This window comes from Symphalangus syndactylus, chromosome 13 (genome assembly GCF_028878055.3).
Source record: "Symphalangus syndactylus isolate Jambi chromosome 13, NHGRI_mSymSyn1-v2.1_pri, whole genome shotgun sequence".
In the NCBI taxonomy this organism is placed as follows: Eukaryota; Metazoa; Chordata; class Mammalia; order Primates; family Hylobatidae; genus Symphalangus; species Symphalangus syndactylus.
In genome coordinates, this window is record NC_072435.2 from 27,113,541 (window position 1) to 27,138,503 (window position 24,963).

Sequence of the window (24,963 nt, forward strand, 5' to 3'; positions counted from 1 at the left end):
GCCTCCCAAAGTGTTGGGATTGCAGGCGTGAGCCACTGCAACACCAGAATCTTCCATTTGTTTATCTAAAGGGTATTATGAGCTTATGGCATAATGCTTTCACCCCCTGTAATGTTTTGGGTGCTGCTGATGAATTTGGGGCTGGTTTTCTTAAACTGATTTTTATCATTTTAATTAGGCTTTTCGGGAGGATGATTGTGACCTTCTTTCTGCCATCTCAATTTAGACATCTACTTTTGAGGTCATTTGGAAGGATAAAAAGATGGTGCCTGATGATGACATGGTGACAGCCCTTCTTGGAAGAGGGATGTGGATTCAAACAGACAGGGAGGAATGCATCAGAATGGGGTCCACAGAGTGTAGGATGTGGCAGTCAAAGAGTAGACTGAGCGAGATTCAGAGCAACATAGAATAGAGGTCAGCACACCACAGCCCATGGGCTGCCTGTTCTGATAAATAGCATTTTGTTGGAACATGGCCATATAATTCATTTTCAGATTGTCTGTGGCTGCTTTGGTGCTACAATGGCAGAATTAAATAGTTGCAAGAGAGACCATATAGCTTGCAAAACTGAACATGTTTACCATCTGGCCCTTTGCTAATCCTGGTTGACCATCTCTGACTTAGAATGTCACATTGAGAAGCTTCAATTTATTCTTGTGGGTTGGGGATCTAGGGAACTATTTTGACTGTGGACAGCTCTGAGTTTTAGAAAATTCCCCAAATGCTAATATGTGATTTTCCCCGTAGCAGGACATAAGGAAAGCAGAAATCCGAGTAGGGGACAGGTGGGATGAAAAGGGAAGATTCAGGAGTGGAGAGATGATGTTGGAGGGCAAGTCAGAGAAGACATATATGGTGGGGTTTTGGGCAGCAAGTGAGATGGACATGTTGCTGATATAGTTCCGGGGATCAAATATCACTAATGACTTCTGTTCAAGGGGGAAGGAACCAGTGTGCACCAAACTCTCACTGCACCAGGACTGGCGTTTTCTATGTGTACCTTTATTTAATGCTCACAGCATCCCTATGAGATAGGACTTCTTATACCTACTTGACAGAGAAGAAAATGGAGACATGGAAGGTTAAGGAGCTTGTGTGACATCATACACTTAGCAAATGAAAGAGCACAGATTTGATTCCACGACTCTCTGCTTGCAAAGTCTAAAATGATGTCAATATAGCAGGAAACTCACATAATGTCTATAAACCCATTGCCTGTGGGGTGTTAAATCTCCAAGAATCAGCCTTTGGTCCCCGACCTGTAGAGGATGTGGATCTTCTAGCTGAACCCGATGCTCTTGTAGCTTCCTCACTGGGTCCTGACCTCTGAGTATTCGGTGGAGGTGTCCTTGGAAGGATTCATCCCATGAAAGTTGAGGGAAGCATAATGCAGCTCCTCATCCATCTCCACAGTAGGGGCGGCACCTGAACAGCTTGAGGTTTCAGTGGGGCCATGTAACTTGGACTTCTTCTGGTGTTTCTTATGGAGAGGAAAGAAGGGGGTTAGAACAGGGCAGTGAGGAGGGGGACCGGGAGAAGGCAAAGAGGGTCAGTGAAGTAAATTTGACTCTGACAGAACATTTATTCACTCTTTCATTCTTTCATCAAATGTTAATTAATTAAGGCTCTACTTATTCGTTATCTAACACATGTAGCATGTATTAATTGATTCCCAATTCTCTTGAATACTCACAGAGACTAATGTGGAAAAATTCTGGGCCGCTACACTGACATCATCTTTGGCATCTATTATTTTATATTTTATATAAAAATATATATTTTTATTTTTTTATAATTTTTTTATAATTACTTTTTATATAAAAAATTATGTATTTTACAGACCAGGAAACTAGGTCTCAGAGAGCTTAGGTAATTTCCAAAGTCACACATCTGTTGACCCTGAACTCAGCCCCAGGTCTCTGGGACCTCCTGTGTGCACTGGATCCTCAGGAGGGAGCGGAGCAGAGCAGGGGCCCTGTAATTTCCAGTACTGCAGAGGATGAAGACAGAAGCAGACTGGTAATTGCAAATTGTGACAGTGTGCGGATCAACAGGAGAGAGTAGAATGATGGAGGTCTAATAAAACCCAGCCTTTTCCTTGCGGAGCTCATGGTGTGGTAGGGGAAGCTATGGGAATGCAGTTAGTTCAAGTGGTGCAAAGCCCTACACAAACAGGGAACATGGTATCATGAGAGACACAGGAGCAGATGCTGGAGAAATGGCAAGTCTACAGGGTACAACCATTTGCTGGTGCAGGCCCATTTCTTGGTTCTAGATTTGGTGCAGTGTTTCTCAAAAGAGTCCTTCAACTCACAGTTTCTGCCTCTTCTCTTCCCATTCTCTCTTGAACTCTCTCTAGTCAAGAGATCTTCCTCCAGCAGAAAATCAGATCTGCTTTGCTGTCATACCACTTAGCTACATTCAAATAGCCATTTCTCAGATTCCATCTTACCAGACTTACCAGCATTTGAAACAAATGACCAACCTCTCCTCCATGAAGCCCCATCTTCCCTTGGCCACCAACACTACAGCCTGCAATTTCCTGGTCATTGGCTCCTATTCATTCTCAGCTTTCTCACCATTTACACCTCATCTCCCTAACGGTAAGTGCTGGAGGGTTCCAGGGCTGTGTCTGTGGACCCCTTCTCTTCTTTGTAGATTCATCAATTATTGGATGTTGATATGGAAGCCCCCAACCTCTGTGTCTCCCACATGGATCCCTCTTCTGAGCTCTAGACACTTGCCACTACTTGTCATCTCCACATGGGTGTCTCAGAGGCACCTCGAACTTACAGTAACCAAAATAATGTTTGATATACACTTGAAAATATACTTCTCCTTCAAGGACGGCAATTTTAATCATTGGCAATTTGATTTTTTAAGTTTGAATTCTGAGTAAACCACATGAACATCATCACTGGCATCTATAGACATCTATGACATCTATGGGGTCTTCTTGGACATCCATGACATCTATGATATCTGTGGAACCACCTATGACATCTGAGACACTTATCAAGCAGAGCCCGTGAGCTATCTTTGCTCATGCCTTGCATGCCCTCTGTCACTCCATTTGCAAATACTGTTGACTCCACCTTCAAGATGTATCCGGGACCCAATTTCTCCACATCAGATTCATTATTTTTACTTGGGACTAAGTCTGAGTCAGTCATCTCTTGGCTTGATTATCTGTGCATCCTCTATTCTGGTATCTTCTCTTCTATACTACGTGCTAGAGTTTCTCACAGAGCAGCCAGAGTGACTCCCACTAAAATGAGTGTCAGTTCATGTCACTCTTCTGCTCTAAACGCATCAATAACTATGATGGACTTAGGATCCTGCAATATTTGCAGCTCCTATGTCTCTTCAACTTCATTTCCTACCTACCATTGTTCAGTCCACACTCCACCCCCAACATGCAACTCTGCCTTATCCACACTGTCCTACTTTGTTTCTCTAAAACATCAGACGTGCTCCAGCCTCAGAGCCATGGTACTTGCTGCTTCCTCGATGATTCTCTGCTGCTCATACTGTACTCACTTTCTTTCTGTAGGTGTTTGCCCAAAGGCCACTCTTTGGCCCCCAGGACTGTCCAATCCATTCTGCCATTTCATTTCCTGCCATAGCACTTATTTCATGCCTATTTCATGTATATTTGCACCACTTATTTGTTCATTATTTTCATCCCTTTCCCCAATAAATGTTAAGCCCCGATAGGAGAAATATTTTATATTTGTAAACTATGTGTTTATAAAAATACAGAATGGCACAAGGACCTAGAACAATTGGCAAATGGGATTATATAGATATTTGCAGAATGAATGGGTGCTGGTTGACCCTGTGTTCAAAAACGTTACTGTGGTGTTCACTTTAGTCAGAGTTAAATAAATTAAAAAAAAAAAATCAGAGCTTGAAGGATGCACTGGAGTTGGGCAGGTAGCTATTAGGCATATGAGGAGAAGGGGACAGCCCAGAAAAGATTCTGAGATGAAAAAGCTTGCCCTGCTTGAGGTGATTGAGTGGCTAATGTTGGGGGAGCATAGCGCTGAAGGGGACTCTGGTTTTCCTGCTCCAAATGCCAGACCAAGTTGTTGGAATGCCAATCTTTCAGGAGTGTAGAGAAGCAGTGCATTTCAAACTTGAGAATGATGAGACAATTACCTTTTCGGGAGGTAATGCTAATGTTCTGGAGAGGAGAAATGGGAGGTGAGGCTGCAGCAGAATAACGAGTAAGAGAGGCTCTCGGCTCAGAAGGAGTGGTTGTGTTAAGCTGTGTTCAGAGGAAGCTCAGACATGCATCGTAGCATACTGACACAAGAAGAAGATATGGGGGACTGGGGCAGGAGGGGGCCATGTCTCTGGTTGGGTAATGGGGACAAGAGTGCCATTAGTGAGATGGAGAACCCATCAGAAGAAGTATGTTTAGGGGTGTGTCAACCAAGCGTTTCTGATGTTTTGACATCTGGGGCATTGCTGACCCTTGAGAGACTGCCTCTCCCAAGGATAGTAGATTTCTAGAGCTAATAAAGGACTTGCATACAAGTGCACCTTTCATGTGCAAACCAGTCAATCTAAAGCCCATACTACCAGCTGGATCTTTTATTGAGCTCTTATACTCCAGGCCACAATCCTCCTTAGTAAACCCAGGGCCACGTCACCAGACAACTAGAGACACCTCCTATACCCCAGAGTCTGCTGAAATTGTTTTAAGTAGCCAATCCTAAACCTGCCTAGCTTGCTTACCCTGTCTTGCCCATTATTTTCCATGAAAGTCACAGTGAAGGCTCTTGTCCCATTTTCTCTTTGCTCCCTCTGCTTCCTGACTGACCCTGGTGCTTCTCCATATGGCCTTGCATGGTGTGGTGTTCCCTCTCGGGAACGGTGAATAAGAAACTTTTTTTTTTTTCTTTTTGGGCCAGAGTCTCGCTCTGTCGCCCAGGCTGGAGTGCAGTGGTGCTATCTCGGCTCACTACAAGCTCCACCTCCTGGGTTCACACCATTTTCCTGCCTCAGCCTCCCAAGTAGCTGGGACTACAGGTGCCTGCCACCATGCCTGGCTAATTGTTTTGTAGTTTTAGTAGAGACGGGGTTTCACTGTGCCAGCCAGGATGGTCTCGATCTCCTGACCTCGTGATCCACCCACCTTGGCCTCCAAAAGTGCTGGGATTACAGGTGTGAAACACTGCGCCCGGCCAAGAAACTATCTTTTCAATGGCCATCATCTCCTGATCTGTTGGCCTCAACATACCTGAAAAATATTAAAACCTATGCTGTTAAACAGGAGGAAAGACAATAAGCTCAGTTCTGGAAATGCTGAATGGGGCATGACTGTGGGCCACGTTGGGGGGAGATGTCTACAGGGCAGACTGGATGCCAGGATGCCCCATCACTCACCAGGGAGGCTGGCCCTGTGGCAGGGTGGGTGTCATTCCTGCTCACTGCTGTCCTGGCTGCTTTCTTCCTGTGGGTCTTCACTCTGATGGGAGACACCAGGGTCTTTGAGCCTGGTTTTCTCAGGCTGTGTGGCCATTGTTATGAGCCTGGAATGAGGGACTTTGGCAGGTAAAGGGTGGGATTAATCCAGGAGCCCTCAAACAAGACTTAGTAACAAGGTCTCCCTCTACCTCCCACTCCTTGGACATCTGAGATCAGGGCCCTAGAATAGACCCATGCCTAGCCCAGTGGCTACAGGCTGGATTCTGTACATCATCACGCCCCCTGCCCTTTCTCCAGCCCTCACAGCCCCTCCAGGACCCTTCTACACCAGGTCTATCCTCTTCACCTCTGGCCCATGCCTGACCCAGAGAAAATGCTCACATGAAGAAGATGAGGCAGAGACAAAGAGCGAGCAGGGCAGTAATACCAGCTCCTCCGATGGCCCCATGAACCACTCCTGCTCTGGTCTCTTGTTTCCCTGCAGACAAAAAAGACGGGGTGAACTCTAATCTGGATAAACAGGTATGTGTATCCTCCTCTCCAGCATGCAGAGAGGGGTGACTTAGTGTAGTAAGGATTAACCTTACTACAGGTTAATCTTACAGTCCTCACAAGCTCTGAGCACAGTTGGAAGAGCTACCAGGAATTCACACAGCTGCATGGTTCTGGATTAGGAGCACTTGGTGTGCACTCCCAAGTCCCTAACCAGCCCCTGTGGGCAAGCTGCTACAACACAGCACCATCTTGAGACCACAGCCATCTCTGGAGTGCACCCTCCTCTGGGGGCCAGTGGCCATGCACCTTTTTATCATTGTAACTCCATCTTCATTCCACTAAGCCTGCAGTAGTGGCTGAATACCACAATTAGAGCTGCATGGAGCCTGGGCCCAGGATTGGCTGGGACTCTGGCCCTGAGCAGCAGAGAAACCAACTCCTGCTGCCTGTACTTCCAGCTGGAGGAAAAGTCTTATAGTCCCACTCAGGGCGAACACACAATTGAGTTGGCCAAACTACTGTGCACGCTCACCTGAATGGGAGAGACCTCTGAGCCAACAAAAAGCTGATACATCCCCAGGCTGGGGAAGTGGTTATGTGCTCACACACAGGCCCTGAAAAACAGCCTTATGGTGCCCAGCCCCCTTCTGTGGCATGCCACTGGCCTGCCCAAAGGCCACTCTCCCACAATTAGGGCCTGAGAAACAGCCTTGTGAGCCAACCCTTTTAGACATGACCCCAGGCAGATTGAGAAGCTGTGTGCTTGCATTCCAGGCCTGAGAAACAGCCCCATGGGCTACCACTGGCTGGTATACCCCCTAGGCCAGCTGAGCAGCCTTACACTCACATCCCAAACCCTAGATAAAGCTCTGAGTGCTAGTCCTGGCAAAAACACACCTAGGCCAGCCAAGAGTCATTCAGCTTCATCTCAGCCCTGCAAAACAGCCATGTTGGCACCTCCAGCAGATATGCCCCCAGGTCAGCCAAGTAGTTGGGCACCTATGTCCCATTGTTTTAATTCATGACTTGAAAGAGAAATTTAACAGAGAGATAGATAGTATATAAAAGAACAAAGCAGAACTCCTACAGCTGAGAACTCAGTAAATGAAATAAAAAACCACAATTGAGAGCTTCAACAACAGACTAGGCCAAGAAGAAAAAATAATTTCTGAACTTGAAGACAGATCTTCTGAAATAACACAGGTAGGTAAAAATAAGAGAATAAAATAGAACGAAGGAAACCTACAGGACTCATGGGACACAGTCAAGCAAATATTCACATTATGGGATTTCCAGGAGGAGAAGAGAATGGAAAAGGTGTAGAAAACGTATTTAATCCAATAATAGGTGAAAACTTCCCAAGCCTTGGGAACTAGAAGGACATCCAGGTCCAGGAAGCTCAAAGTACTCTCAAAATATTCAACACAAGCAAGTCCTCTCCAAAGCTCATTATGCCAAATTGTCAAAAGTCAAGTAAAGAATTCTAAAAACAGCAAGGTAAAAGTATCTAGTCACATATAGGATTATCCTTATTAGACTAACAGTGAGTTTCTCAGCAGTAACATTATAGGCCAGGAGAGAATGGGATGACATACTCAAAGTACTGAAAGATAAAAAACTTACCAGTCAAAAATACTAAACCCAGAAAAGCTATCTTTCAGAAAAGAAGGAGAAATAAAATATTTCATAGATAAGCAAAAACTAAGGGAATTCTAATCACTCTTAGACTGGCCTTACAAGAAGTGCTCAAGGGGCCAGGCACGGTGTGGCTCATGCCTATATTCCCAGCACATCAGGAGGTGAAGGCAGGCAGGTGGATCACTTGAGCTCCGTAATTTGAGAACAGCTTAGGCAAATGGCAACACCCTACCTCTACAAGAAACACATAAATTAGCTGGGCGTGGTGGCACATGCCTGTAGTCCCAGCTACTTGGGAGGTTAAGGCAGGAAGATTGCTTAAACCCAGGAGGTTGAGACTATAGTGAGCCGTGATCATGCCACTGCACTCCCGCCTGGGTGACAGAGTGAGACACTTTCTCAAAAATAAAAATAAATAAAAATAAATAAGAGAAGAAAAAGAAAAGAAATGCTCAAGGGAGTCTCACATCTGGAAGTGAAAAGGCAAAAACACGTGAAATTAAAACTCACTGACAGCCCATGCATAAAGAAGAAAGAGAAAGGAATCAAATCTTATCACTACAAAAAAAAAAAAAAAAATCAGCCAACCACAAAAAGAAACAATAGGAGGGGAAGTAAGGAACCAGGAATATATAAAACAATCAGAAAACAATCAATGAAATGAAAATAACCTATGAATAATAATGTGTATGTAAATGGATTAAATCGTCCCATTTAAAATATATGGACTGCCTGAATGAAAAGAAAATCTAGACTCAGTTTGTTGGGGTGATCAGACCCAACACCAGGCCGTGGGGGCCACGAAGTCCAGCGGAGTCAAAGGAATGAGACAAGACAAGTTAATAGTACATAAAGTGAGTCCAGGGGAGTCTAGTATGGAGGTTGTGAAGGCTCCGAGCTCTGGGAGCCCACACTATTTATTGGCAATCAAACAAAGAAGCAGGTGGTGAGGACGTGCGGAAGTGGGGATAGACAAGTGAGGACATGAGGACGTTGGGGTAGAAAGGTAGCGGTGCATCAAGCATAGCTGTGAAGGTTTAGCATATGCTCTGCTACTTGAAATAATGGAGAACAAGTTCTTTTCACTCAAGATACAATCAATTTATGATCCTGGGAGAGCAAGGAGCAAGGGGCCAGCAAGTCTGGACACATTCCAGAGGCCATGAGGGGTTTTATGCCCAGAGCCCTGGATTCTTTCCAAGCCACGAGGGGTTTTATGCCCTGGGCTTAGATTGTAATGCAGCACGGCAGCCTTCCACCCTTAGGCACAGAACTTGGTGTTCCATAGGCCATGAGGGGTTTGAGACCCCGGACCCAGGACATGTTCCAAGACTCTTTTACATTATGTCAGACAAGCAAGCCCTGCCTCAGCCCTTCTACCAACACAGCTATATACTGCTTACAAGAAACTTATCTCACCTATAAGACACACATAGACTGAAAAGGAAGAGATGGAAAAAGATATTCTACCCAAGTGGAAATGAAAGGAAGCAGGAATAGCTATACTTATCTCAGACAAAACAGACTACAAGTCAAAAGCTGTAAAGAGACAAAGAAGGACATTATATTATTATAAAGGGATCAGTTCAGCACTATAGTATAACAACTGTAAATATATATGCACACAACACCAGAGCACCCAGATATGTAAAGCAAGTATTATTAGATATAAAGGGAGAGATAGACTCCAATACAATAATAGTTGAGGACTTCAATGCCCCACTCTCAGCATTGAACAAATCATCTAGACAAGATTAACAAATAAACATTGGATTTAAACTGCACCATATACCAAATGAACCTAAGATATTTACAGAACATTTCAACCAACAGCTGCAGAATACACATTGGGTTCATCAGCACGTGCAACATTCCCAAGGACTGACCGTATGTTAGTACACAAAACAAGTGCCAAAAATTTTAAAAAATCAAAATTGTGTCAAGTATCTTATTTGACTACAATTGAGTAAAACTAAAAATCAATACCAAGACAAACATTCCAAACTATACAAATACACAGAAATGAAACAAAATGATTCTAAATGACCAATAGTGAAGGAACAAATTAAGAATGATATTTAAAAATTCCTCAAAATAAATAAAAATAGAAATAAAATATACCAAAACCTATGGGACACAGCAAAAACAGTTTTAAGAAACAACTTGAGAGAAATAAATGCCTACATCAAACAATTAGACAAATTTCAAGTAAACTATTTCACTGTGCATTTCAAGAAACTAGAAAGCAAGAACAAACCAAATCCCAAATCAGCAGAATGAAAGAAATCATAAAGATCAGAGCAGAAATAAATGAAATTGAAAAAAAAATCAATGAACAAGTTGGCTTTTTGAAAAAATAAATAAAATTGACAATCATTAGCTGGACTAAGAAAGAGACAGAAGACATAAATTAATAAAATCATAAATAAAAAGAAGATGTCACAATGGTTACCACAGAAATACACAGGATCTTAGACACTACTATGAACAACATGCCAACAGATTTGAAAGTCTAGAAGAAACAGATAAGTTCCTGGACACATATAATCTACCAAGATTGATCAAGAAGAAATAGAAAACCTCAACAGACAAACAACAAGTAATGAGATTGAATGAATAATAAAAGGCCTCCCAACAAAGAAAATTCCAGGGCTGGATGGCTTCAGTGCTGAACTTTACTGAACCTTTAAAGAAAAAAATTATACCAACTCTTCTCAAACTATTCCAAGAAATTGAAGTGGAGGCAACTCTTCCTAACTCATTCTACAAGGCCAGCATAACCATGACACCAAAATCAGAAAGGAGACAATGAAAAAAGAAAACTAGAGGCCAATATCCCTGATGAACATAGATGCAAAAATATTCAACAAAATAGTAGCAAATCAAATCCAACAATACATCAAAAAGATAATATACCATGATAAAGTAGGATTAATCCCAGAAAGGCAAGAATGATTCAACATATGCAAACCAATAAATGTTATACATATGTCAACAGAATGAAGGACATAAACCATATGATCACCTAAATAGTTGCAGAATAAAAAGCATGTGTTAAAATTCAATATTGCTTCATGACAGAAACTCTCAATAAATTAGGTATAGAAGGAAAGTACCTCAACACAAAAAAGGTCATATATGACAAACCTATGGCTAACATCATACTGAATGGAGAAAAGCTGAAATCATTTCCTCTAGGAACTGGATGTCCACTGTTACAACTCTTATTTAACATAGTACCGAAAGTCCTAGCCAGAGCAATTAGGCAAGAGAAAGAAATAAAAACCATCCAAATCGGAAAAGAGGAAGTCAAATTGTCTCTGCAAATAACATACAAAAACCTAAAGACTTGGCCAGGCATGGTGGCTCATGCCTGTAATTCCAGCACTTTGGGAGGCCAAGGTGGGCAGATTGTTTAAGGCCAGGAGTTCAAGACCAGCCTGGCCAACATGGTGAAATTCCATCTCAAAAACAAAACAAAACAAAAAAACCTAAAGACTCTAACAAAAAAACTCTCAGAACTGATAAATGAATTTAGTAAATTTGCAGGATACAAAATCAATGCACAAAAGTCAGTAGCATTTCTATACACAATGAATTAGCTGAAAATAAATCAAGAAGGCAATAACATTTACAATAGCTATAAGAGAATGAAGTATACCTAGGAATAAATTTAACCAAGGAGGTGACAGACCTCAATAAGAAAAACTACAAAACACTGAGGAAATAAACTGAAGAGGATACAGACAAATGGGAAGACATTCCTTACTCATCAGATGAATTAATATTGCTAAAATGATTATACTACCCAAAGAAATCTACAGATTCAAACCTGGCTCTATCAAAATATCAATGTCATTCTTCACAGAATTAGAAGGAACAATCTTAAAATTCATATGGAACCAAAAATAGCCTGAATAGTCAAAGCAATCCTAAGCAAAAAGAACAAAGCTGGAGGTATCACACTACAAGATTTCAAAATTTCAAAACTAGAAAATTTCAAAATTTCAAAAATTTAAAGATTTCAAAACTACAAAGCTGCAATAACCAAAACAGCATGATATTGGCATAAAAGCAGAAACATACACCAATACTACATAATAGAGAACACCAAAATTAACCCACTATCTACAGCCAACTGATTTTTGACAAATACATGAAGAACACTCATTGAGGAAAGAGCAGTTTCTTTAATAAATGATGCTGGGAAAACTGGTGCCATATGCAGAAGAATGACACTAGACTCACACCTCTCATCCTATACAAAAATCGATTCAAAATGGATCAAAGACCTGAATATAAGACACAAAATTTTAAAAATACTAGAAGAAAACATAGGGGAAATGCTTTAGGACATTGGTCTGGAAAAGTATTTTATGAGTAAGACCTCACTAGCACAAGCAACAAAAGCAAAAGTAAATAAATGAGATGATATCAAGCTAAAGGCTTCTATGCAGAAATGAAACAACCAACAGAGTGAAAAGGCAACCTACAGAATGGGAGAAAATATTTGTCAGCTATTCATCTGACAAGTGATTCATATCCAGAATATACGAGGAACTCATACATCTCAATGGCAAAGAAACCCAATCTCATTTAAAAATGGGCAAATTATCTGAGTAGACATTTCTCAAGAAAAGATATACAGATGGCCAACAAGTGTATATGAAAAATGCTCAACATCACCAATCACCAGGGAAATGCAAATCATAACCACAATGAGGTAACATCACCCCAGTTGGGAGGACTATGATAAAAAAAAAAAGATGAAAATTAACAAATGATGGTGAGGATGTAGAGAAGAGGGAACTCTTATATACTTTTGACCAGAATGTAAACTAGTATAACCACTATGGAGAAGAGTGTGGAAGTTTCTCAAAAAACTACAAATAAAACTACCATATGATCCAGCAACCCCACTACTGGGCATTTATAGAAAGGAAAGGAAATCAGTATATTGAAGAAACGTCTGCACCTCAGTGTTTATTGCAGCATTATCCACAATAGGAAGACATGAAATAAACCTAAGTGTCCAACAACAGATGAATAAATAAAGGAAATGTGGCATATATACACAATGGATTATCATTCAGCCATAAAAAATAATGAAATCTTGTTATTCAGTATAACATAGATTGAACTAGAGGACATTATGTTAAATGAATAAGCTAGGAACAGAAAGTTTAATACCACATGTTCTCACTCATAAGTGGAAGCTACAAGAAGTTGATTTCATAGAAGTAAAAAGTAGAACAGAGAATAATAACGGCTGGGAAGGTTAGGGGAACAATGATAAGGAGAGAGACTTGTTAAAAGATACAAGATTACACCTGGAAAGGAAGAATAAGTTCTGGTATTCTATACCACTGTAGGATGACTATGGTTAACAACAATAGATGGTTTCAAATAGCTAGAAAGGGGGTATCGAATGTTCCCAACAACAATGAAATAATAAATGAAATAATAACAACAATGAAAGAATAAATGAAATAATAAATTACCCTGATCTGATTACTATACATTATTAGTATGGAAACATCACTATGCCATCCATAAATATGTACTATTATTACATATCAATTAAAAATAAAATACCCCAAGACATTCAGCGACAGCAGGGAGACAAAGAGCATTATTTGGATGGGCAAGGAGGAAGTTGCTAGTCATCCCCAAATATCCTTTTCCAAGGTGCCTGATGTCTACTCGTGTCTAACTGCAGGCCTTGTCTCTGAACATTTGACTCTGAAAGTCCAGATCTGACCAAACCTGACACAGACTCAGTGTCAGTAACAGCCCCAGGCAGGGAGGCTCCTTCCTACCTGAGCCATCTCCTAGAAAGATACCAGTTGTTGGGTTCTGTGGAGCATCTAGGAGAGGAAGAGAGGATTTCCTTCAGTTGGGGGTAGAGATGAGATAAGGGTAGGCATTTCCCCTTCTCCTGCCAGAAACCACAGAAATGCAGAAGGGACAGGGCTCATGTCCTTCTGGCTCCCGAACTCAGCCAGGCCTCCAGGACACTAAATGTCCCCAGCACCAGCCCATCCTGTCTCCCCTACACCCTCAGGGACCCCAGCATCCTGGCCCAGCACTTACAGGTGACATTGAGCTGGATGGTTCTCTCCGTAGTCACACCAGCTCCAGGGAACTTCACCTGACAGGTCAGGTTGGTGCCGTGGTCCTGGGGCCGGGCGGTGATTATGAGCACCGAGGAGTGAGTAGTCCTGGGGCCCAGGGAGGTAGGGGCAGCTGACAACCAGGAGAAGATCGGGGGTGTTCCCTGCTCACAGGCCCAGGGCACAGAGCAGGTCAGGTTTTTGGAGTGGCCGGTGTCTAGGGCGCCAGGGATGAGGATTTTGGGCCTCTTGGTCAAGTCTAGTGAGGAGAAAGGGGGGATGCAGAATCAGGAGGGAGGGTCCAGGTGAGGGCCTGAGAGAAGATCAACCTCCGGTCAAGCTCCCCCGCTAAGCACGACAGGCTTTACCCCTAAACCCCTCCCAGTACCAGGGTCCCATCCCAGCCCTGCCCTGCAGTACCCATGAACTTCCCTTGTGGCCACTTCTGAAGCCCGTGCCTCACCTGTCACATGCACAGAGAGCTGGGGAGATTTGTAACTGTATTTTGTTCTTCCTCTCTCCATCCGAAAGAAGTATGAACCATTATCCCTCCTCCTGGCATCTATGATGCTCAGGGAGCAGTTGTTCCTACTGGGATCCCCAAGGAGGTGGAATCGACCCTGAGTCTCCTGCTGCACTTCTTGATCTTGCTTGTTTGTGGCCACTGGAGAGTCCCGGGATACAATGGCTCCTTCCTGGAACCAGTAACCATGAACTGGGGAATTCCTGTCGTAGTAGGGTATGGGATGGGAGAAAGTGCAGGGCACGAGGACACACAAACCCTCCTGTACCGTCACTGACTCCTGCACTTGCAGCCAGATTTTTGGATCCATAGCCAGGGCCCCTGTGGGGAAACGAGGGTCAGCTCGGCCCAGCCCGACAACCCCTCTCCCCGCAGCCACTCACCTGCCCACAGCAGGGGCAGCAGTAGCAGCAGCGGCATGTCTGAGGCAGAGGCTTCCTGGGCTCCCTTGTGAGCCGACAAGAGGAAGGGAGTGGAGGGGAAGAGCTACAGGGCCGGACCGGAAGCTGGGGAGGAGCAGGAGACCTCAGCCCTGCATGGAAGAGGAAACTCAGGCCCACACGTGCTCAGAGCTTGTCCCCTCCACACAGATTGACCCTCATGGGCCGGAGATGCCAGAGACCCACACAGAGAGGGGAGGAGATGGAGCAGAATCTGAGTCTTGCCTTCCAGGAGCACCAGAGCCTGGATCAGTACCTTCGGGGCCATCTGAGACATGCGAACCCCATGTCTAAAGTCCTTCCACTCTGAGATGCTTTTCTGTGCACAACTGTTTACACCAGGGCTGATCACTGCTGGCCTGGCCCGAGTCACAGCCTCACCTAGATCTATGGGGTGATTAGTCCAGCAGGATATGGGATTCTATAGGGCCCGTGTGAGTGTCCAAGGCAGAGAAACAAAGAAGAGTCCTAGGTAAAGTGAAGGTGGCAGCCATTCATTTATTCATTCATTCACTAAAGATATAGTGAGTGACAGAGCAGGAGCACCGTCATCTCGGACTAACACTGCCACTTTAAGTTCCAATTCCCTTTCTAGCCTCATGCATTTCAAGAAAATCACTTCTCTGCTAACTACAAGCAACCAGAAAGAGCAGACAGTGAAACACAGATAAGACAGCTCGGGCACAGAGGGAGGTGGCGGGAGAGTCTCTTGAGTTACTGCCAAACTTCACCCTCATACAATGGGCCCTAGTAAAACAGTGGACCTTAATCAGCACATTCCTTTCCATTCAGGTGCACTAAGATAGGGAAGCTAAAAGCAGACTCGGTGGGTATGCCTGTAGCTGCAGAAAGATGTATGGGTACAGACACACACCTCTCCCTCCCAGACAAGCACAACAAAGAGACTCAGAAGCAGTCTAAGTCTCTGATAAACTCTCCCACCCTAAATCCTTAAAAGCTCGTAGTCTGTAAGAGAGTGTGCCTCTGACCTAACTCGGCCAGAAACTCCTCTCAGGTTTGTTTTCTCTAAAACCTGTCTTGACTGGTGAGCCACCATTCATGTTTCTTTCCTCTTTCTTTAATTCTTACAGTAAGCCTTGTGTGTAGGTAGGGCTTGAGAAGAGATGCCACTGACCTAATTCCTGCCCTTGAGATACTCCCCATCCATAGCCTCATGTCCTCACCACACACACACATACTGTCTGGCTTTAGAGCTGTGAAAAGTTGGGAACTTGCCATGTATCATGGTAGCATATTGGAAATTTTAAAAGAAATATGACTATAGAATTTTCCCCTGGCAGCTAGTACACTGATTTGCACAGTGTCAATGACATCTCCAAAATAAGAACCGTGCAGCATCTCCCTGTAAAACAAAAGGGAAAACACGTGTTCTATGAACCAGTGCAGAAAAAACTTATTTTCCATTCATGCTGCCATTTGGTGCAGTGTGGGCAGAAGCAAGTTTTTTTAGAGGCTCATCATATGGACGAACATTTTCTTTCATGTAAAAATCTGCTTCTCACAGTTAAATATGGCCCAAAGACAGAATAGTTCCAGACAACATGAGTGGAATGTACAGAGAAAATTAAACTTTAGGTCCAGCTACATGGTTTTCCATATCACTGTGTGTAGTATGCATCCAGCAAACCCTTGATCCCTGGGACATATTAGTACTTGCCACTATACCTCTGTCAAATCGCTACACATGATAGTATCTAGATAACTCTTCATTCATCCTTATTGATAGAGAGGTAGCTGCATCCTCGTTTGATATACAACAAATTAAGTCTCCAGTAAATAATATCTGTTGTAAGTTATTTAAATATTTAGCATGTGACACGTAATAGAAAATTCAATACATTTAGTGCTTTTTTTTTTTTTAAGACAGGGTCTTGTTCTGTTGCCCAGGCTGGAGTGCACTGGGATGATCCCAGTTCACTGCCTCCTTGACCTCCCAGACTCAAGTGACTCTCCCACCTCATCCTCCCTGGTAGCTGGGATCACAGGCTCATACCACCAGGCTGGAGTAATTTTTTGTTTTTATTTTTAGGAGAGATGGGGTCTTGCTACGTTCCCCCAGGCTGGTCTTGAACTCCGGGTTCAAGCAATCCTCCCACCTCGGCCTTCAAAGTGCTTTGACTATGGGCATGAGGCACTGTGCCCAGCCACATTTAGTTTTAACAATAAAGTCATACTATGTTCATGGACCAGAAGATCAAATATGAATATGTGAGTCTTACTGTGTTTCTTTAATGAATTTAATTAGGTATAATTTACATGAAATAAAGCACACCTACTTGAAGTTCACATTTCCATGAGATTTGACGAGTATGTACAGCCTGTATACTCACCACACTGCAGATATACAGCATTTCTAGTATGCCAAGGGCTTTTCTTCCCACTTTCTATGCTGGGCCACCACTGATATGTCCTCTTTCATTGTGAGTTAGTCTATTTGAAAATTTCCTAGAGATGCGTTAATTTGTGTCTGTATCCTATGACCTAGCATAATATTTTTTGAAACTGAACCAAGTTGTTTGTGTCTGTATTTCAAAATGTGATATTGCTAAGTAGTATTCCATTTATGTGTATACTATAATGTTTTATTTCTCACCTATTGATAGACAAGGATTTTCTAGTTTTCTGCCTACAGGTATTCATGTACAAGTCTTTTTACATACATGGTTTTATACTAATTGGTATACACAAGAAGATAGTCAGACTAATATGACTACTTGTAAGTTTAACCTTAGTAGGAATTGCCAAAGTGTTGTCCAAAATGGTTTTGACTTTTACCACTCCTCCTAGCCATGTGCCAGAATTCCAGTAGCTCTACGCCCTTGTCGACATGTGATATTGTCCTGCTTTATATTTGAACAATTCTAGTCAGAGCATAGTGGCATCCTGTGTTTTAAATTTTTTAATTCACTTAAAGTTAGGTACAGTTGAATTAACTCTTTATCATATGCAATTTTGATATGGTTTGAGAGTTGTATATAATTATATACCCACAACGATCCTCATTCCCAGTCTATCTGTGAGTGCTTCGACCCGCTCAGGCCTGCTCTCACCAGGGAGCCAAGGGATCCTGTTAGAGTGACAGTCCAGTCGAGTCTTTCCTCTCCACAAAGGCTCTAGGTTCCTGTGTGGCCTGCAGGGCACCTGGTGGTCGGCAGTGTCCTTTCCACTGCTTGACTCCTCTGCCTCCCTCTGCTCTTAGACATCGGTAACTGGGTGTGTTTGCAACACCCAGGCCTACTGCTGCCTCTGAGCAATGCATTTGCTCTTCCTCCTTTTCCTTCTTCCTGGGATGCTTTTGCTTATATATACACAGAGCCTGCTTCCTCACCACCTTCATGTGTTAGCCCAAATATAATCTCTTTCCATCATCAGGTACAGAGATGGTTCCCCACTATATCTTAGCTTCTTTCTCTGCATGATTTTTCTCTAAACATATATTGCCATCCTATATAGTTAAATGTTTTCTGTTGCTTATTCCTTTTTTTATGTCCATCTTGTCTTCAGAATTTTTTTTTTCTTTTTTTTTTTTTCTGAGACGGAGTCTCGCACTGCAACCTCGGCCTCCCAGGTTCAAGCAATTCTCCTGTCTCAGCCTCCCGAGTAGCTGAGACTACAGGCACATGCCACCACGCCAGCCTAATTTTTGATTTTTAGTAGAGATGGGGTTTCACCTTGTTGGTCAGGCTGGTCTCGAACTCCTGATCTCAGGTGATCCACTGCCTCAGCCTCCCAAAGTGCTGGGATTACAGGTGTGAGCCACCATGCCCAGACCAGAACATCTTCTTAATACTGAGATTTCTGATGCTATGTCTACCAATGAACCCCTGGCACCTACAACAATATTGGCACATAGTAGGTGTTCAGTATAGTTACCAAAGAGTCTATAGATTAATGAATAAATGTCACTCCTTCCCTCAATATCATACAAGAAACACACACACACACACACACACACACACACACACACGTGACATTTAAGACTGAGCCTGAAGGACAATCAGGACCTGGATTTGGCAGAAATGGGAGGGAAGGGCATTTCAGGAAACGGAACTACACATGCAAAGTCTCAGAGTCATAGAGGGCTTGGCCCAGTGGGTGTGGGGAGACTTTGGGTGACACAGAGAAAGGAGGGATCAGGAGAGTCCAGTGGAGGACGGACCGTGCAAGGCCTTCAGTCCAGACGGTGGTGTTCTCCAGCAATGGAGAGGAAACAGGGAGACAAGTCTGTTCAGACTGTGGAGGCACTGGACGAGGAGGCATCTGGAAGCAGAGTCTGGAGGCCTGTGCTGGGGAGACAGGGAGGCAAAAGGTGAGCATGGTTCAGTGACCAGGGAGGAGGTGAGGGCCAAGGGCATGACCAGGGTCAGGATGGAGAAAAGGGCACCAAATGAGCCCTGCTTGGGAGAAGGAGGGACAAGAGTGAGTGATTTATGGGATCTGGAGAAGGTGGGGAGGTCAAGGTGGAAACTCACACGTTGGTTCTGACTTTAGAGATGGGGCTGCAGAGAAGTGGGTTTGGGGACGGACATGAAAGGTTCAACTTCGGCCATGCTGAGTGCAGCTATCCTGGGGGCCATCGAAAGAAGTCATCCAGCACGATATTGGAGGGTGAGACGTCCACAACACTCACCTGAGAGATTAGCCCATGGCAGTGTTTTCAGCCTCCACGGCTGCTGCTGCCTTTGCCACCTTCCTCCTGCAGGACCTCACACTGAGTGAAGAGATCAGGGCATATAAGTGTGGCCAGATTGGGGTGCAGAGGGCAGCAGACTCACCTCCCTGTGCGCTGCAAAGGGGCTGATAGAAAATGTGGTGGAGAGAGCAGGCCTAGCCCTCAAGATCTTCTTTATGAGAACAGAAACCTCTCCACCCTGGCATTTGGCCTAGGGTTGGGACAGACACAGGCCTGACTACAAATAAACCATGTGGAATTCTCACCACCAATTGAGCTCCTTGCCTGGTCCTAGGTGCTCTTAAGGTATTTGAGTATCTCCGTGATTGAGATTCTGGGATTCAGCATCATGTCTCCTGCCCTCCACACACTTCCCCTGGGGCAGTGCTCACCTGAGGAAGGTGAGGCAGAGGCAGAGAAGCAGGATCTTCACAGCTGCCTCTCCAATGGCCACCAGAACCACCTTTGTCACAGGCCTTGATTTCCCTACAAAAAAGTGGGATGAAGTGGATTCACTTGACAAACCACAATCTGTGTCCATATTGAACATAAGAAGAGGAAGGTTCTCCAGACCCTTCAGGCATCCCTGGATGTGAGATCACATGAGCCCAGGGCTTACCATAAACCATGCCCTGACTGTCCAATGGTTGGGTAGAGAAATGATATGTAAATTGGACTTTATCAAAATTAAAAGCTCTGTTTAGTGATTGACACTATCAGAAAAGTGAAATGATAGCTCACAAAATGGGAGCATATATTAGCAAATCATGGATTTGGTAAGGGTCTAGTATCCAACATATATAAAGAGCACTTACAACTCAAATAACAAACAACCCAAATTACTCAATGAAAAAATGGACAAAGGACTTAAATAAAACTTTTACCAAAAATACATAAATAATCAATAAGACCATGAAAATATGCTCAACATCATTCATCATTATGTTAATGCATATTAAATCTACAATGATGTACCTTACACTCACTATTAGGCTATACATCTTTTAAAAAAGAAAAATGAGGCATGGCACAGTGACTCACGCCTGTAATCCCAGCACTTTGGGAGGCCAAGGTAGGCAGATCACGAGGTCAGAAATTCAAGACCAGCCTGACCAACATGGTGAAACCCTGTCTCTACTAAAAATACAAAAAATAGCTGGGCGTGGTGGCATGTGCCTGTAATCCCAGCTACTCAGGAGGCTGAGGCAGGAGAATCGCTTGAACCTGGAGGCAGAGGTTGCAGTAAGCTGAGATCACGCCATTGCACTCCAGCCTGGGTGACAGAGTGAGACTCCATCTTAAAAAAAAAAAAAAAAGAAAGAAAGAAAAGAAAAAAAAAAAGAAAAAGAAAAATGAGGCCGGGCATGGTGGCTCATGCCTGTAATCCCAGCACTTTGGGAGGCCGAGGTGGGTGGATCACCTGAGGTCAGGAGTTTAAGACCAGTCTGGACGACATGGTGAAACCCCGTTTCTACTACAAATACGAAAGTTATCCAGGCGTGGTGGTACTTGCCTGTAATCCCAGCTACTCAGGAGGCTGAGGCAGGAGAATTGCTTGAATCTGGGAGGCGGAGGTTGCAGTGAGGTGAGACTGCGCCACTACAGTCCAGCCTGGGTGACAGAGCGAGACGCTGTATCAAAAAAAAAAAAAAAGGAAAAAAAGAAAAGAAAAAGAAAAATGAGGCTGGGTGCAGTGGCTCACACCTGTAATCCCAGCAATTTGGGAGGCCAAGGCAGGCAGATTACTTGAGGTCAGGAATTCGATACCAGCCTAGCCAACATGGGGAAACCCCGTCTCTACCAAAGAAAAAAAAAAATACCCGGGCATTGTGGTGGGTGCCTGTAATCTCAGCTACTTGGGAGGCTGAGGCACGAGAATTGCTTGGACCCGGGAGGTGGAGGTTGCAGTGGACCGAGACTGTGTCACTGTGCTCCAGCCTGGATGACAGAGTGAGACTTCAATCTCAAAAAAACAAAAAACAAAACCAAAACCAAAAAAAAAAAAAAGAAAAGAAAAGAAAAATGAGAATGTTTGCAAGAATATGGAGAAATTGCAACGCAAACCCATTGGTGGTGCAGCATACAGTGGTGCTGACACTGTGGACAACAGTCTGGTATCTCCTCAAAAAGTTACAGAGGTTTTTTTTGAGTGATTAAAATGTTCTGAAATTAGATAGTGGGATGGTTAAAGAACATTGTGAGCATTCTAAAAGCCACTTTATCATACAATTTAAAATGATTAAAATGGTGAATTTAATGTTATGTGAATTTTTATCTAATAAAAACTATACGGACACAACAATTTTCACCTGACATTGGCAAAAATCAGAAGGTCTCCTTCCACACTGGGTTGATGAAAACAAGCACTTTGACCCCTTACTTTTGGGAATGTCAGCTTGCCCACTCTTGATTGAGAAAAATTTTGCCATATTTCACAATATTAAAAAGAACGTATAAGCTAGCTATTTTGCGTTTAGGAACAGATCCCACATACATAGGCATACACTTGCTGAAGCAGATACAAGATTATTCATTGCAGTGTGTCTGTTGGTAGAACAGAATCAATGCCATGCTTTTCCAGGAGCAGAAGATTTATACAGAATTTCTATTCATGCAATGGAATACCACAGGCGTCCTACAGGAGTATAAGAACAGTCTATGCTGTTGATGCCAAATGACCTCTGAGATCCTTCAGGTGAACACCCCAAGGCTCAGAGCAGCCAGGGTGGACACTGGTCAATTCTGGGGAGGAGGACGGGCATCTGAGGACAGACTCTGCTGTGCATTGTTAAGTTTTTGCCCATGAGACTGTATCACCTGTCCAGAAGCACTTAGGTCAGAACTACAGGGGGAAATACAAAGAGGAGGCAGGAGGCGTGTTCAGGTGATAAATGTAGGGAACCTGAAAGGCTGGGTCTGTGTGTGAATGTCACCCTGCCCTTGTTGTGGGGTTGAGGGGGTTGTGTGTGGGGTCTGAGGGGAGTGAGGGGGCGATGGGGACAGGTGTTCAGGTGGCCATGGGGGCTGAGGATGGGAATGGGGCCTTGGTTCACCCACAAAAGGGTGTCAGATAACCAGGATGAGGTGAGGTCAGGATGAGGAGAGGCCCACCCCTGCCCTGAGTTGAAGGTCTCCCCTTCCCAAGGAGGGAGTTTCTAACCTACCTGTGCCTTCTCCTAGGGAGACACCAATCTTTAGGTTCCCTAGAGCATCTAGGACAACAAGAGAGGATTTCCCATTCAGTTGGGGTGAGATAAGGGCGGCACTCCTTCCCTACCCCAGAAGCCGCAGAAATGTAGAGAGACAGGGCTTGTGTCCTAGGTCTTCTACTCAGCCAGGCGTCTAGGACACAGCCACCAGTGGCCCCAGTCCTGGACCTCCTCTCTCCTAGTCCTCCCCCCATCACACCCACAGGGACCCAGGCGTCCTGGCCCAGCACTCACAGGAGACACTGAGTTGGATGATTCTCTCTGTGGTCACACCAGCTCCGGGGAACGTCACTTGACAGGTGAGGTTGGTGCCGTGGTCCTGGGGCCGTGGGATGATCGTGAGCACTGAGGAGTGGAGGGTCCTGGGGTCCAGGGAGATGGAGGCAGCTGACATCCAGGAGAAGATGGGGGGCGTCCCCTGCTCACAGGCCCAGGGCACAGAGCAGGTCAGATTCCTGGGGTGGCCAGATTCCAGGGTCCTCGGGATGAGGATGTTGGGCCTGTGGGTCAGGGCTGGTGAGGAAACGGGGATGCAGGATCAGGAAGGGGTGTCTGTGGTACAGCCCTGAGGGAAGCTCAGGTTCTGGTCTGGGTACTCCCCTGAGTCTGACAGGCTTCATTCCCAACCCCCTTCCAGTACATGGGTCCCATCCCAAGCCCTGTCCTGAGGTCCCTTTGACCTTCCCTTGTGGCTGCTTCTGAAGCCCGTGCCTCACCTGTCACATGCACAGAGAGCTGGGGAGATTTGTAACTGTGTTTGGTACTTCCTCTCTCCATCCGAAAGAAGTATGAACCATTATCCCTCCTCCTGGCATCCATGATGCTCAGGGAGCAGTTGTTCCTACTGGGATCCCCAAGGAGGCGGAATCGGCCCTGAATCCCCTGCTGTACTTCTTGATCTAGCTTGTTTGTGGCCACTGGAGAGTCCCGGGATACAATGGCTCCTTCCTGGAACCAGTAACCATGAACTGGGGAATTCCTGTCGTAGTAGGGTATGGGATGGGAGAAAGTGCAGGGCACGAGGACACACAAACCCTCCTGTACCGTCACTGACTCCTGCACTTGCAGCCAGATTTTTGGATCCATAGCCAGGGCCCCTGTGGGGAAACGAGGGTCAGCTCGGCCCAGCCCGACAACCCCTCTCCCCGCAGCCACTCACCTGCCCACAGCAGGGGAAGCAGTAGCAGCAGCAGCATGTCTGAGGCAGAGGCTTCCTGGGCTCCCTGTGTGAGCCGAAAAGAGGAAGGGAGTGGAGGGGAAGAGCTACAGGGCCGGACAGGAAGCTGGGGAGGAGCAGGAGACCTCAGCCCTGCATGGAAGAGGAACCTCAGACCCGCACGTGCTCAGAGCTTGTCCCCTCCACACAGATTGACCCTCATGGGCCAGAGATGCCAGAGACCCGCCCAGAGAGGGGAGGAGATGGAGCAGAATCTGAGTCTTGCCTCCCAGGAGCACCAGAGCCTGGATCAGTACCTTCGGGGCCATCTGAGACATGTGAATCCCATGTCTAAAGTCCTTCCACTCTGAGATGCTTTTCTGTGCACAACTGTTTACACCAGGCAGCTGGTCACTCCAGGCCTGGCCCGAGTCACGGCCTCTTCTTGACCTGTGGGGTGGTTCGTCCTGCAGGATATAGGTTTCTGTAGGGTTCATGTAAGTGTCTGGGGCAGAAGAAATGAAGAAGGGTCTTAGATGTGGTGAAGGTGGCAGTCATTCATTCATTCATTCATTCATTCACCTAAGCTGTACCGATCATCTATGTGCCAGTGAGGCTGGAGACAAGAAGGGATGCCACTGACCTGTCCCTACCCTTTAGATACTGCCCATCCATAGCCTTATGTTCACCACACACAAATACTGTCTGGCTTTTCAACTGTGGATGCTGGTGACTTTGCCATATGTCATGGTATCATATGAGGTATTTTTAAGAAATATGACTATGGATTTTTCCCCTGGCAGTTAGTACACTGATTTGCAATGTTTCAGCGACATCTCTAAAATAAGAAACATGTAGTATTTTCATGTAAAACGAAAGCTTCTATGAACAAGTCCAGAAGAAATTTCTTTTCCATTAGTGTTGCCATTCCCTGCAGAGGGGACAGCAGCAATTTTTTTATGGGGCTCACCATAGAGATTAGCATTTTCTTTCATGTAAAAATACATTTCTGATAATTAAATGAGGCCCAAAGACATAATATTTCCAGACAATATGAGTTGAATGTACAGAAAAAATTATAATTTAGCTTCAGCTCATATGGTGTTTTATTTTATTCTCTGTGGGACACACCTGGCCGATCCTCAATGCCTAAGACATAATAGTATTTGCAACCATATACAGGTAAAATCTCTCTACACAGTAATAGCTATAAAAATGTTCATTCATCCTACCTTCCATAGAGAGGTATTTCCATCC

General features: G+C 44.5%; 1 protein-coding gene across 8 annotated transcripts; it reads right to left on the reverse strand.

The window, feature by feature from the left end:
- Positions 1-984: 984 nt before the first annotated feature.
- Positions 985-23,791, reverse strand: CD33 (CD33 molecule). 8 transcript variants are annotated; one of them, XM_055236750.2, is made up of 7 exons: positions 23,710-23,784; positions 14,149-14,529; positions 13,666-13,944; positions 13,392-13,439; positions 5,821-5,917; positions 5,398-5,479; positions 985-1,483 (listed from the first exon to the last, which is right to left on the reverse strand). In XM_055236750.2, exons 1-7 carry the CDS (start codon positions 23,744-23,746, stop codon positions 1,313-1,315), a joined length of 1,095 nt encoding a protein of 364 aa, XP_055092725.1. In that variant the 5' UTR covers positions 23,747-23,784; the 3' UTR covers positions 985-1,312. The 8 variants fall into 8 exon arrangements, with proteins under 8 accessions (XP_055092725.1, XP_055092728.1, XP_063470998.1 ...); XM_055236753.2 differs by lacking the exon at positions 23,710-23,784 and adding an exon at positions 14,592-14,709; XM_063614930.1 differs by lacking the exons at positions 985-1,483; positions 5,398-5,479; positions 5,821-5,917; ... (1 more) ...; positions 13,666-13,944; positions 14,149-14,529 and adding exons at positions 16,889-18,955; positions 19,300-19,380; positions 19,734-19,827; ... (1 more) ...; positions 22,785-23,063; positions 23,267-23,647 and having other exon boundaries at positions 23,710-23,791.
- Between the last annotated feature and the right edge of the window lie 1,172 nt (positions 23,792-24,963).